The sequence below is a fragment of the Bactrocera neohumeralis genome, chromosome 5, assembly GCF_024586455.1.
Source record: "Bactrocera neohumeralis isolate Rockhampton chromosome 5, APGP_CSIRO_Bneo_wtdbg2-racon-allhic-juicebox.fasta_v2, whole genome shotgun sequence".
NCBI lineage: Eukaryota > Metazoa > Arthropoda > Insecta > Diptera > Tephritidae > Bactrocera > Bactrocera neohumeralis.
In genome coordinates this window covers 56,730,992-56,747,279 of record NC_065922.1, presented here as the reverse complement: position 1 = coordinate 56,747,279, position 16,288 = coordinate 56,730,992, and the positions used below count along the sequence as shown (strand labels likewise).

General features: G+C 34.1%; 2 protein-coding genes across 3 annotated transcripts in view; one reads left to right on the top strand and one right to left on the bottom strand.

The window, feature by feature from the left end:
* LOC126759225 (zinc finger protein 383-like) overlaps positions 1-16,288 on the bottom strand; it is a 46,608-nt gene that overhangs the window by 1,054 nt on the left and 29,266 nt on the right.
* LOC126759226 (uncharacterized) overlaps positions 1-16,288 on the top strand; it is a 47,188-nt gene that overhangs the window by 19,810 nt on the left and 11,090 nt on the right. For both annotated transcript variants that reach the window (XM_050473930.1, XM_050473931.1), the window contains one exon: positions 10,826-10,933. In XM_050473930.1, coding sequence (XP_050329887.1) covers positions 10,826-10,933 — 108 coding nt within the window. The remainder of the gene's footprint in view (positions 1-10,825; positions 10,934-16,288) is intronic.

Sequence of the window (16,288 nt, the reverse complement as noted above, 5' to 3'; positions counted from 1 at the left end):
TACATTCACTTTTATCGCCTGCCTACCGCCATTTAGCATGTCAAATGTCATAAAAAATTCATTTGGGCACAAGTTTTGTTTTTATTCTTAGACGCAGACGTTTATACACATATTTATACATATTTATATAGATGTATATATACTTATATACATACATATATATCCTTTTAAGCTAACCAGACACATTAGCTGCATAAGCAAGTGCGCCGTATTCGAGGTCTACGCTAGCACGAAACTGCTTTTCTTGAGCCGATAATTTGCATGCATGTCTCAATAATGTTTTTTTCTAACACATTTATTACATTTTAATACGTTTTTTGGTATTTTCTGCAAAAACAGAACAAAATAAAGCAACGAAATGTCGGCATAAATGAAATTTGATTATGTGCCAGTTCACGTCTCGTAAGAAATATAGCGAACGAAGTAGAAATAGACACACGCACATGCGCACAAATCAGTTTTGCAAATGCAAAACATTTTTCCACTCAATTTAAATTCAAATAATAACCTTAATGAACACATTACAATTTAAGCCGTGCGCTTAGTGTGCAGATATATAATCAGGTATTACATTGTATATATTTTGGTGTTAGAAGAGTGATTGTATAATTTAATGTACGACTTTATGCTAAAATTATTGGATTGATAAATTTAATTCTTACGAATATTAACTCAGACGAAGTGCCAAATTGGGCGCACAAATTTTTTTTTTCGTATAAAAAAAATATTTTTTTATCTGAGTTTCCTAAATTTTTTAAAAGAAAAAAATATTATCGGAGAAAGAAAATATATATTTTTGGTGAAAAAAAATATTTTTCATAATATTTTTAATAAAAAAAATACTATTTTTAAGAAAAGACATTTTAATGAAATCATTATATATTATAATTTTTTTCCTACAACTTTCATAATGTTCACAATTTTTTTTTAATATGCATGTACACTATTAATTATTTTTATAAACATTTCACAATTTTAAAATAATAAAAAATTATATTTTTCATATCTAAGGTTTCTAAATGAAAAAAATATTTTTGGTGAAGTTTTAATCAAAAAAAAAGTTTTTTAATGAAGATTAAAAATTACCAAATTTTTATTAAAAAAAAATTAACTGTAAAAAAATGTTTTCTACATTAAAATTAAAAAAAAAAAACAAAATAATGCTATATAATAAAAAATACTTTTTTCCTTAGAAACAATTGTGCAAAGTATAAATTAAAAAAAAATAATAATAGTATGTAATAAATAATATTTTTTTCATTAAAATTAAAAAAAATTAATAGTATATAATAATTTTTAATGAGAAATTATGAAAAAATATTTTTTTATAATTTTATTATATAATTTTTTCATAATGTTTCATTAAAAATATTTTTTATTAAACACAATTTTTTTAATAAAAGTTTCATAATTTGCAAAAATGTCTATTACATATTTTCTTGTTTCCCCGCATTTTGCAATTTGTGTCAATTTCGCCGCCAAAGCTGAAGACAAAGCGCCTGCGCATGAAATCATAATTGTGCTTCAATCAAACAAAATGTGTCAGACATATTAAAAATAAAAGAAAAAATATTCACACACGTAATAGTTGAAAGTCCACTACAACAATTACAGACCGTACCAAAAAAAAAAAAACAAAAGCAACAAACAGATATACAATTCATTAGCTGCTCCACTTATTTTTTTCCCCCACTAATACATATGCATTTTGAATGGACGCCTTTGCGAGTATGTTGTGCATAAATATTAAACAACATCTGCACACACACAAAAACAAAAAGTTTCATTTGGTTTCAATCTGCGAAACCGACTCCGATCTATGCGTGATTTAGTGTTCAATAATTAAATGGAATTATAGCAAATTACCAGTCAAAGTTTTTCTCAAACTTACAACGCAACATAGCTATGTATGTATATAAACCGACAAGCAGATAAAGGTTCACAGCAAATATTGCATAATTGCCTATGTAATAGTTTCATATTCAATTTGGAAGTCATATTTAAATGCCACTAATTAAGTTCGTTTAATTGAGCGGAGTTTTCAATTGATTAAATATACTTTTATTGCGCATGCATTCCGGACAACACAATGAATGTGTATAAATAGAAGTCAATATTATTGCCGGGATTAATAATTCATAGTTTTAGTTTGCACTTAAATATATTTGTATGCAAATACTAATTTGCTGTGATTACTTGTACAGTTTATACAACTAATAGGCATGAGTAAACTAAATAAATAACAATACCTGTTGCTTTATTATAGTTATAGTAAGATATATAAATATGCTTACTAAAATATTCGTTTACTTATAGCAGCAATATTTTTATAGTTAACAGATTCCAAAAAAAATTATATAGCAAAATTTTAAATGCAAATCATTTTTTTCTATAAATTTCGTAAAATATTCAAAGCGCGAGTTCTTAGTGCATATACATACATTTACTCTAATAAAAGCAATTTTTTCACAACACTTCCTTCGATTTCCGAAGACATTTCAGTGTTCGCTTATGCAAGGTTAACATTTATCATAATCGTAATTAATGACTAACCTTTTCAACCGTGAGGATCTAAATCGCTGAGTGTTTTGGAAATAAAATGCTTGTTTAGCGGGTACTGCCATCCAATTACACTCCTTCTTTTTATACCCTGAACAGGGTATATTAAGTTTGTCACGAAGTTTGTAACATCCATAAAGAAGCGTCGGAGACCCTATAAAGTATATATATAAATGATCAGTATGATGAGCTGAGTCGATTTAGCCATCTCCGTCTGTCCGTCTGCCTATATATATACGCACTAATCCCTCAGTTTTTAAGATATCGTTTTGAAATTTTGCAAACGTCATTTTCTCTTCAAGAAGCTGTTCATTGTCGGATCTGCCGTTATCGGACCACTATAACATATAGCTGCCATACAAACTGAACGATCGAAAACAAGTTCTTGTATGGAAAACTTTCGCATGGTATGTTCACAAAATTTAAGGTGAACTGAACACATAGTTACTAAACGAAATGCACCTGTGCAGAGTATATTAGCTTCGGTGCAGCGGAAGTTAACGTTTTTTTTGTTATGTCCACATTCGGGTATTTTTGACGCAGAGTCACTAACTAGATTGACTTTTCTGCCGACAAATTGCCAATTTTATGCAGTTATCAATCAAAAATGTTGTGATCTGTTAGACTGCTATTAAATGGTTTATTTCAGAAGGTTTAATACTTTTCTCTTTTCAGCAGAAAAAATTATTGTGGTAAGCTTAAAAGCATTGACACTCTATTAAAACAGACTCATGATCAAACAAAACAGACCATGATCTCAGGTCAGAAAATATGGATTCAATTTTGGTAGTTGCACTTTGTTATTTTGTCTACCTGAAAAGGTGTTTAAAAATTGCAAATCTACCTTGAGTAAGGTATATTAAGTTTGTCACGAAGTTTGTAACACCCAGAAGGAAACGCCGGAGACCTAACAATATACATTATAACAAAAAAATTGAACTCCCTACCAGATGTAATACAAGGTGTGTTCCAAAGTAAACAGAACTTTTTAAATCTAGCGCCCCCTAGTGACGCCATCTATATGTCGACTGGTCGTTAGAATCTGCTGTCTTTATCGCTTGTCCAGTGAGAATATCATGACATTTCATAGATTGGGAGTGAAGTTATTGCGTTTTAAGAGTCAATATGTTTATGTTATCGGTGCGAAGATGAGCTTCGAATAAAGAGCCAACATTAAATTTTGTTTGGCAATTGGTAAAACTTTTACCGAAACGTTTCAATTGATGAAACAACTTTATGGCGATGATTGCCTATCCCGTAGCAGAGTGCACGTGTGGTTTCAACGTTTTCAAAGTGGTCGTGAGAACATATATAACGTTCAACATGTGGGCCAATCAAAATCTGTGATCATCGGAAATTCCATCGAAACTGTGCGTGAAGTCTTCAAAAATCAGACGATATCATCATTGCAATTCATGGAAATGGAATTAAACATCTCCAAAACATCGATTTATCGCATTTTGGCTGAACATTTGGGCTTACGAAAGGTGTGTGCACGGTTTGTTCCGAACAAATTGTCTGACGACCAAAAATTGGTCAGAATCCAACATTCGAAGGACGATTATTTGACCAAAAATCACATTTTAACCATTAACCACTCCCCATATTCACCTGATGTGGCACCGTGCGACTTCTTCCTGTTCGGAAAAATGCATTTTCCCATGAAAAGAAAGCGTTATGCAGACGTAAAGGCCATTCAAACGGCTTCCACCGGCATACTGGCGGCCATTCCGGTCAAGGGTGCAACCGTGCAAAAAGCTGTATTGAAGTAGAAGGAGACTATTTTAAATAAATAAATTGATTTTGCCGAAAAAACCATATGTTCTGTTTTTGTTTTAAGTCCTGTTTACTTTGGAACGCACCTTGTACACTTATGCCAACGATTTTTCCAGTCCTCGACACACTTGTAATAAGAACTTTTTGGGATGACCTTCAGCTCCTTCAGCGAATTTTGTTTTACCTCTTCGATCGAATGAATCAATTCCGACTGTTTTCGAGGGATGTTCTCACGCAAATGCCTCAGTACAGCCAAATAGAACTCCTTATTGACCGTATATCCCTAAGGAACAAATTTATGAAGCACCGAACCAAAAATATCGAAAAAAAACAATGAACATCCACTTGAGTGGGCTTGGCGTGTCTTTTTTTTTTTTGGTTTCGGCTGGTTTTTTCCCCTACATTCCGATGATTGTTGACTTGCTTGCATGTCAAACTCATAAACCCGTATCTGATCGGCAGTTTTAATGCTGTCCGTGATTGTGGGATCGGAATTCGCACGATCAAGCATGTCCAAAGACGAGATGTATCGACTTAAGCAGCTGCTGTAATTTGACAGATCGTGCTCATATTTGGCATAGTAATTAAGGACAGTCCAACCTTGTTGCGCTCAAAACTTATGAAAATTTTATGGTATGGAACTACATCATTCGTTAAACAAAATTTTGTTCTTCTGAGTAATTCCCAAATAACATTCATAAAAAGAGATTTTCCACGTTTTATGAATACGAGTAAGCAAACAGATTATTATGCAATTGTCAGAGAACTTTTTCTAGTTTTATGATTTTCAGATGTCTCTTTAAATGTCTTACGATACTTTGTAATCAACCCTTAAATACATATATATTTTGAAAAAACTTTAAACTGAAATCAAACTGTTTTCAATTTACTCGGAACAGTAGTTTCTTTCTTGATTTCCACACTATGATATGAATAACGACTATCTTTAATTACCACATCCAAAACATTTAATATAATTCAGCACTATTTTGCATATTTGGCCGCAAACAGAAAAAAGTATATCTTATAGGTTTTTTTTCTAATAATTCAGAAAACAATGTCTCTCAATGACGAACTAATTAAATGAGTTCTCACTCATGATCCAACTGTTACGACTTCAAATCAATCATAAATGCTTAGAAGCAAACACAGGTACATATTTACATACAAATAAACATAACTGTAGTAGTAATTGTAGACAACAACAAACCCAATTGTGTAAAATAATCGCCGCTACTTACTTGAGCAACCCAGCAAGAGGTATTTCCAATAATCGCTACTCACTAAATACCATTATAGAATGCTTAATTGGAATTAGACAGTACTAATTGCTAAGCACGCCAATTTGAATTTTTATAGGCACATTAGCACAATAAGAATCATAATGCATACGTATGTACATCCATACATACAAATGCATAAAGAAAGGCATATTAAAGCTAAATACACCATGCAGCGCACAATGTTGCAAGTCTTGTTCATACAAAATTATTATTAATTAATATATATGTATGTTTTATATACATCTCTTATACCTACATAAATATATATGTAAAACACCATGTGCACAATACATGGACACACAACTGCGGCTTGTCTACACACTTGAATGCCATGTCGAATGTCGATTGCCGAAAGCGCTATTATAATGAAATGGATTTACGATAAAAATTGTTGCATTAACAATTTTTGTGACCTTCACCGACTTAAGGTGGACGAGTTAGTTGCCTTTACTGTTGGAATGAGCGCGCTAAGCAAACAAAGTCAACGGTGATGGTACTATACTGATATCATACATACATACATACATGCATATAAATATTTATGAATCAACATATGCACGCATGCGCACGTTGGCAGCGGCCACGGCTATGGCAAATTGAGGAGTAACGCTAATGACAAATATTAGAGTCGGCGTTAAAATCAATGCGCATTCCAAAGCCAATGCTGAAGTCAAAGTCGCTCGCTTTAAATTAAGTGAAAAAAAATTCTCCCCCATACAAAGACGTAAAATTAATGACGCTATTCACTTTTATTGATTTTGCCAGTAAATCAAAAAATTGATGACACTTTGACATCATTAACAAGACATAAAACACACTTGCTTCAACACATATACATACATATGTACATGTATATGTATAAGTATGCGTGCAATGGAGCATTTTTATAGTAAATTGTTGTTATGTGCAAATTGGCGAAACTTTTTTTTTAAACGAAAAATCTGTCTGCTAATTGCATAACCGCGAGCGGCTTTGGGTTTAATTGCTTCTAAGGCTAACTTTTTGAATGGAGGAAATAAAATTTCGGATCTTAAAAATGCCGAATAAATACTTCCGCAATTCAGCCGCAACTAGTTGACCGAGTTATGCTGATTAACGTATGTTCAACCAATTCAATTGGAACTTACGTCATTATATAGTAAATATTAACGATTTCATTAAGAAAGCGGAATAAATAGGGGTTGAATAAAATTTTTGTAAAGATTGCTTTATATTATAACATTAATGGAGTGTTATGTTAGGTTAGGTTATGTTAAGTTATATTATGTGGTGTTATTTTATGGCATGTTATGTTATGATTTGATATGTTATATTATAGTATTTTTTATAAATAGTTTAATTTTATATACCTCCCATGCCTCTTAGTAGCATCTTCAGCAATTTTTTTGCTTGAAGAAAACTATTTTTTCGAAAAATGGTTATTGAAGTCAGTAACTTGTTTTATAGTCTTTATAACTCTTTTTACAAGCGCCCAATATCTTTCAAAGGGTCTGATCTCCTGACAGTTAGGTTAAACTCCTTTTGAACACTCGCTCTATGATCTGCAACATACAAATCCAGATCTGGTATCTGAGAAAAGTCTCCAGGCACATATGAACCAACAGTTTGGCTCGATATTTTGTGCCAAAATATTTTTTATGTTGATATTATTTCGTTAATTCTTTCAATTCTCTTTCAATTAAAATTATTTTGGTCACTCTCTCACTTGCAACTTTTCCTATAAAGTTCCTCAAGCAAGTGAGGTAAATTAAGCTCCTAAATCCTTGTTGTTTTTCAATGATACTTCACCTGATATAACTTTTTCGTCAATATTTTCTTATTATATTATCATATTCGATTTGGAGGTTTTTAACCTCGTTGAATTGGTCCCATATTATTTGGTGATACATTAAGCGGACCAATATATAGTTTACATACACCTAATTCCATTAAATTTCGACACGTTTATTTGTTTCAAAATGGATAAATTTTGTGGTTTTTTTCTATCCATTTCATGATATGTATATTTAGCATTAAATATAGCATATCAAAATATTTTTTTTTTTACACAAATAAAAAAAATTAAGTTAAAGCTTAAAATGGGCATAATTTATATCAAAAAAGTTTACGTACACTTATGATTGTTTATATAAATCAAAAGTAATTACAATACTTTTAACGGGTTTTGGCCTACATTTTGTTGCTATTAGTGTCCCTAGACATCGTTGTATGCTCCCCACTCAATTTCTTGTATTATTTCCGGATATTTTGACCCATTAAGTCCATGATCCAGCTTTTTGGCCTTATTCTGATTAAATTCGATGTTTTCGAATACGGTTTTCCAAAAAGTTCCAGATATTTTGAATAGGAGTAATGTCTAGCGATTGCGGGACCTATGGAGTTATTTTTATTTCCATAACAACCATTCACGTACAAGATAAGTTGTGTGTTTTGGGTCGGTATCCTGTGGTAAATAGAAATGGCTGCTATTAACAGCCGATTTAAGCACACTTAAAATTTAAATTTTTGTCCTAAAATGTTCAGATACGTATGCTTATCCATGTTTTCACTAATAAAGTCCAAATGTCCAACTCTAGATGCAACAATACACCCGCAAACCATAACATTACCCCCACAGTGCTCTACCATTGGCAATACATTTTGTCCTTGCGACTCTTCATTGATCTTTCTCCACACTTTTCGTGATCTATTCGAACCAAATTTATTAAATTTTGAATCGTCAGAGAACACAATGTTTTCCCAAAACCAATACGGTTTGTTTAAATATTGTTTAGCAAACGCCGACATTTTCTTTTTATTAACCTTATATATGTATGGCTTACGACGCGCGACTCGTCTATGATAACCAGCACTCTTCAACAAATTCCTTACTGTTTGGGGATTTATTTTTTTGTGTACATTTCAAAAATGTATAAGCATATGTATCTGAGCATTTTAAGAAAAAGATTTAAATTTTAAATGTGCTTAAATCGGCTGTTAATAGCAGCCATTTCTATTTACCACAGGATAACGACCCAAAACACACAACTTATCTTGTACGTGAATGGTTGTTATGGAAATAAAAATAACTCCATAGGTCCCGCAATCGCTAGACATTACTCCTATTCAAAATATCTGGAACTTTTTGGAAAACCGTATTCGAAAACATCGAATTTAATCAGAATAAGGCCAAAAAGCTGGATCATGGACTTAATGGGTCAAAATATCCGGAAATAATACAAGAAATTGAGTGGGGAGCATACAACGATGTCTAGGGACACTAATAGCAACAAAATGTAGGCCAAAACCCGTTAAAAGTATTGTAATTACTTTTGATTTATATAAACAATCATAAGTGTACGTAAACTTTTTTGATATAAATTATGCCCATTTTAAGCTTTAACTTAAATTTTTTTTATTTGTGTAAAAAAAAAAATATTTTGATATGCTATATTTAATGCTAAATATACATATCATGAAATGGATAGAAAAAAACAACAAAATTTATCCATTTTGAAACAAATAAACGTGTCGAAATTTAATAGATATTATGAAACTTTATTGGTCCAACAATTTATATTGAAATGATACAAAATTTATCCATTTTGAAACAAATAAACGTGTCGAAATTTAATAGAACTAGGTGTATGTAAACTTGTAGCACTTTCAGTGCTATTCGGTAAAATAAACTTGGCCAAATTTCGTGAAGATATCTTTTATCGAACAAAAAAGTTGTCTATACAAAATTTTTATCTTGATCAGTCAGTTTGTATAGCAGTTATGTATATGTTATAGTGATCCAATCTAAAAAATTTATTCAAAGCTGTCCAAGATTAATTTAAATAGAAAACACAATTTTTAGTCTTTCGATTAAAATTTGTTTTTGTATCATAAAGTACTATGAATAAGCCCATAAAAAGAGTTCTAATGGTGTGAAATCCCACGATCTAGAGCAACAATTCTAATCACCATAACGAGAGAGTACACGATCATGACATTTGGTATCGTCTGGTTGTACGAGTAACCACACACGACAAGTCTTTTCGTATTTCTAATCACACTTTAACTTCCAGAACGGAAGCAAGCGAACCATTGTTGTGTTACACGAACTAATACATCATCGTCTCCTTAAACTTCACAAATTTCATTGGTGGCTTGCAAGTACTGAGTTACCATGTAGCCATATCGAGCACCAGTAACAATCACTACTTGACCAGCCTCATTTTCAAAACAGTATATTCCATTTATATCTCCAGCTCTGAATCACCACCATACAGTGACGCGTTGTGAAAATGTTTTTCATTGCTAAGGATGATTTTGCTTCAAAATTTAGCATCAATATGTTGACGAAAGTTGAAATATTGTTCAATAATGAAGACAGGTTGTTCTGTCGTGCAACGTTCAATTTTTACTAAGCGTAAATTGTCAGCTGTTTATTTATTTTTGTCATATTTTACTACATGAATGGCGGCAAATTTAGGTAAGGTTAATCTGGTAGACCAATAAGCCATGCATAGATCACTTTTGGTCCTTTGCAACTCCAGATAGAGTTCAGTTGCTAGGTTCATTAAAAGTAGTCATCCTTTAGGATGCCTACGCTTGACGTGAATTTTAATAGACTCTGAGGCTTCAATATCGACACTTCCTCTATTGCATAATACCGTGAAGACCCCAAATGCTTACAGCGTAGTCTTGCCAATGTGGGACAAGTGCACAAAAATAATATATTGTTTTCCTCGTGCCTTGTTCTAGATATTTCTTGAATTTTTTTGACAGTGACCAGTTAGTCTAATACTAACATGTTCTCACAGACTTTTCTATCGAATAACAATAAAAATTGTATGTCCTTCCGATCTACCGTTCTGCACATGACTTTTACAGCTTTGCACCCAGGTAGCTGGTTCCATCGGGTTACCATGCCCCAGTTAAAAAGTGGAATCATATATTAGTATTCAACAAAGTCAATTTTGATTTCCGAAAAATACTCTGTACAACCGGTGATTATGAAAAGTTATTTTTTTAGTTTCTTTAGTTTAGACTTTAGTTAGACAAGGATTTACCCTCTCTCGCTCCCTTAGACCTTTCCTTAGGTATAAAAGTAAGGCATATATTGCGATATAGATTGCTAAAAGTTCCTTTTATTTCAGCTCAAAATTTGTATTATACATACATATAATTGCTTCTTATGTTTTAAAGTTCTAACTTACGTCTTATCTCTTATCTTCTAGGAAATAGATGTTTTGACACTTGGCGCCAAAGATCAGGAACAAATAATTGCTGAACGAAATAAACGAACGATTGGCCTACTGCGCGAACTATTCCCCGACATCACAAAGGTATATTGATGCTTTCATTTAATATTTCAGTGGCATAAACTACAAAGACATCTTTAAATACCTACATAAGTATAATGCTCATCAAACACTTTTGAAAAATCAACATGTTTTTTATCATTTTAATAAGCATGCATAACTTATTTACTTATAACTTTATCTATATAACTACTGTATAGGAAGAATAGTATGTAAGACACATGAAAGATTAATCAAGCAAAGCATCGCCTTCACTAATTCTTTGTCTACTTGCGTAAAGTCGCGGCCAAACGGACACATTCCGTTGCGCATAATAAGTAATAATCGACAACAATAACCAGCAGTACGTACTGACGTATCTGTCATATTGACAATTGTGATGACAGCTTTTGTCAATTGTTTGCCCTTGAATGACAAATAGTTATATCACTTGCTCACTCTGCCACTAGCATGCTAAAAAAATCTTATTTGAATTCTTCACGTACATATAGTATACTTTTTGCCTATAGTATAAACATCGGATGTGTGAAAATTGCTCGGCTCTTTATCCCTCTATAAGTTTAAGGAAATAAGTAGACAGAGTGTCATAAAACGAGGTGTGCTTGAACCTGACAAGAATAAGCGTATAAACAAAGAACACTCCTTCCAGCAGAAATAGAGTGGTCGTATAATTTTGTAAGAATGCAGCTTTCTGCTATTGGATATATTAGGTTTTGACTTGCATAGCAACTCGAAAAAACCGGAAAACCCACAAATAAGGAAATAAAAAAGAGACTTATCTGCGTGTGAAATATTTACAAATTACTTTTGGAGCTCATTAATTTGACAGAGCCTAACTTCGCACTTCTTCGCTCCTCAAATTATCTTACGAAGAGTAGTCTCTACACTTTTATAGCAGATGATTGGATTTTTAATGAGCGTTTGTTGTTTAAAGAAAATGTTTAAATGTTCAAGTTATGTTTTCAAAGAGCCTTTACTTGAGAAAAAAAAATTGCATTTCAATAGTTTTATATAACGTGGCCCTGACTATCCAGAAGTGCTGCTCTCCACTGTCTCCGTGACTGCACAGCTCTATAACATACCCGTCGAAGAATACTTAGAACCCATCAGGTACCAAACCTTGAATGGCAGTTTCATCGAGAGCACCAAATTATTTTATGAAAGGCGATATGAAGATTATAAAGTTCTACGATAAAGTGAATGAGCTCATCACAGATTTATAAAAGCGCCTAATTTCAATAGCAGATAACTCGTCACACATTTTTGATTCTAGACGGATACTTTGTTTTTGTCTTATCGCATTAAAACCAATTAGAGCAAAATGTGCTTTAGTAAAACTAGAAGCTCTCTAAACCTCCCACTCCTCAGAGATTTGAAGACCTTGTGCTATGTAGTAGTATATTTAAAACCCTGAAGAAGCCCAACATTTTTGTATAGAGAGTGTTGATGGCTGTGGAATTCCCACTAAACTTTTCATTGAGCTTTGAGGAACTATAGTTCTTCTTCTTTATAGGCGTAGACACCGCTTATGCGGTTATAGTCGAGTTTACAACAGTGTGTCAGGCAATGCTCCTTTCCGCTGTTTGACGCCAATTGGAAATTCCAAGTGTAGCCAGGTCCTTTGATCTCCCCAACAAAGTGGAGGTTTCCTCTTCCTCTCCTTCCACCACTGGACAGTACGTCGCATATTGCCAGAGCTGGAAAGTTTTTCATCCATACAGACAACATGACCTAGCCAGCATAGCCGCTGTCTCTTAATTCGCTATGTCAATGTCGTCTTATATCTCGTACAGCTCATTATTCCGTCGACTTCGGTATTCGCTGTTGCCAATGCGCAAAGGACCATAAATCATCCGCAGAAAATTCGTAACGCCGACTCATCAGATGTTGTCATCGTCCATGCCTCTGTACCATATAGCAGCACGGGGTGATGAGTGACTTGTAGAGTTAGGTCTTTGTTCGAGGAGAGAGGACTTTACTTTTTTATTGCCTACTCAGTCCGAAATAGCACCTGTTGGCAAGAGTTATTCTGCATTGGATTTCTGCTAACGACTAGACCAAGTATCCTCTGGATAACCGAAAACCATCAGTTTGAAGGTGAGCTAAAGTGATATGAATCATTCCTCCCCAGAGTTGTTCGCTGTGTTTGGAACTCGCCACATATAAAACACTCCCAATGAAAGGATCAAAACAGCCTGGGATGAGAGACCTTCCCCCTTTTGATTACGAAGAACTATACTCTCATCCGAATAATCTGAAAGAGAGCAACACAAAAATAGCAGAGCCTGCATTTTAGATACATCCATAGACAGTAATTTCTAGCATCACCACTCTGTCAGAACATAAAATGTCACAAATATTTATAAGAAGCGCTCATTGTGCACGTTCAGCTAGTATAACCTTTCTCAACACCTTCGAACTTATTGTAGATAGAGTCCTTAACTTAGTCAGAGAACTACAGAAGTATAAGACACAACGTACGCCGTACGTCACTCTCTGATTGATAAATGGGTTTAAAGCAAGTATTTTCGTTAAGATAATAAGTTCTTTTCTGCGAATTAAAGACCTTCAATGGAGTGCAGAAAAGTTATTTGTGGTAAAAGTTCAGTTGGGTCGACTTTAGTGGTCTTACTATATTATAATGATAAATAACAACTAATTTATACAAGATGACTTACTCACAATACTAAAGAAACAAAACAAAAGCCTGGACGCGAATGTGTGAATACACAGAACAAAATATGTAACTCAAATTGAAATACAAAATAACTATAAAATATGAATTACCGATAAGTTACCGAAATTGGATTCCCTAAAGGTCCCAACTCCTCTCCTGCTTTTAGTTTTGAAGATTTGACAACCAAATTCTTATTTTTTACAACTCATATGGATAATTCACTTCTACATACAGACCATTAATGAAGAGGTCAATCGTTTTGTAAATCGTTTACTACAAGAAGTGGGTCCAATAATCCTGGGAACTGTCCTCAATCCAACCTTGAATGCTGGGCGCCGTGCCAACAATACTGCAGCGGTAGATTTCAATGATGATGATGATAATGATAATAACGCCAACAGTGCTGACTCAAATAAGAATGACACTGGCGTCAATACCGATGATTTTAACTATGAAAGTGGAGCTGATGGAGCCGCAACTGAAGACGACTCCGATGAAATACCGGAAACAGTGTTCGTGCCAGATGCTGAATTTGGGCGAAAGAAAAAATCTGAGTAATATAAAAAGGAAAGGCTCGAGCGAGATAAGAATAATTGAGTGCTGCAAAGGAGGTCTAAAAAAAACAAAGCTCAAATGAAAATAAATACAAAGTATTAATACAATAATTTAGCTTTAAGAAAGTGTCAATAAAAATACTGGCAACACCAACTCCGACACACATACACCATACCAAACAACATACCAAGTACTCGTAGTATATACAGACCAATTTCTATTTGGAATTTTAAGATTTTTTGTTATGTGTTATTAGTTAAAGTGCACAATTTCTGTGTGTATTTTGTTTTTGTAAGCAATTGTGGCTAATTCCCAATAGTTGCGACTTAGAACCGGCACGCTTTTGTTTAAAGCTTGTAAAAAATTCTATAAATATGCTAAAATTTTGATTGCTTTGCTTAGCTGCTTTTCAAGTTTTGCTGATTTTACACAACAAACTACTGTTATGTTTGTCGATTTTGTTGACATTACACTTTTTGTTGAAAATACAGTTAAAATATAATGAAAGAGCTACAAATCCCAACCAAACCAAAAGAAATAAATATGCTACTCCGTTGGCATTTTGGCTCAGCAACAAGAGCTGCTTTTAATCTTAAATTATTTTATTTAAACATGTCTTCCATTGCATAACTATAATTACTTGCCGCTAAGCGAACTAAAAAACTCTCATCAAAGGGCTGTCATTTCAAAAAATATAAAAAACAAATTGGTTTTTAAAAAATATATTTGAAACGTTAACCTAATTGGCTTACAAACAAAAGCGCTCTCGCTCTCTCATACGCATCGACGCAGGATCAATAATAACAACGAACTCATGCCAGTATCCAAATTCCGTTCATCTTCAGCAATGCAAACCGTAGACGACTCACAAAGTAGTATCTGTGTTTTTGTAGTTGTTCTTTCTGAATTTATGCACTCTTCCACCTTCCCGTTATAGCAAATCGACGACATAGTTAATCGCATTATAGGCCAGGTTATACGTGTTGCCGGACCGAGTTTACTGCCAGCATTGCTCGGCAATCGACCCACCACCGAACGTTCAGACTTCGATGCCGATTTCGAAGATGATGATGATGACACCAGCAACGATGTTAGTGCACCGAATGGTAATAGTGCCAGTACAAGTGCTGGGAACAATGGAAATGGCAATGGTGGCACGCGTGTAAGCATTGCCTTGCCAACTTTTCCACCAGAGAGTGGTTCTACTACGCAAGCGCCAACAGCTGCTACAGATAATGTGAGTTTAGTGCAAGCAGCATCAACATCAACAACGACAGCAGCAGCAATTACAACAATCGCAACAACAATGCCTATTACCACCACAAGTACAACGGTGGCAACCACAAGTACTACTCTGGCAACCACCAGTACCCAGACAACAACCGATTTGACCACAACTACCAGTCGGCCCGTTGAAACTCCCACCACTGCCAGCGCAACTAGTCCAATTACCATACCTACGCCCACACCAACGATCCTTACACCAACAACAACAACATTACCCCCAACAACTGTTGATTCCATACTTGTTATACCTAGAGCTAAAAGCCAGAATAGAAATAATGTTAATCCTACTGATATAAGTACCAGCACTGTCAATCCAACCACAGAGTCCACCGAAAGTACATTTGACACCATCACCTCACCCACAACTCCCGCTCCTGCCGACATAGCTCCAACCAGACAATATCCTAACGATACTCCATCTATATCCGACCTTCTAAACACACCACCCCGAACAAACACCATTGGTGGCGAAACATTACCACCACCCACCATACCTGCCACCTATATAGGTAGATTTGAGGGTGATGTAGCATCACCCGCCACATCAGAACAACCACCATCCTCATCGAATGCGTTGCCGTTGGCTGTTGATGTTGATCGATCACAGCTTGTTGCTTTAGTCGACAATATAAATCGTTTATTGAATTCACCAAATCTTCTTATTACCAATAGCAATAATCTAAATACACCACAATTCACGACAACAACAACAACAATACCAATCACAACAACGCCTTTAAAAGCAGTTTCAACACAATCATCGGCGTTAAATTCAACTGCGAAGATTACAAAACTTCTACCGGTGGCCAATTAATTGGAAACATTGAAAAACAAAAAAATAAACAACAAATACCTATCAG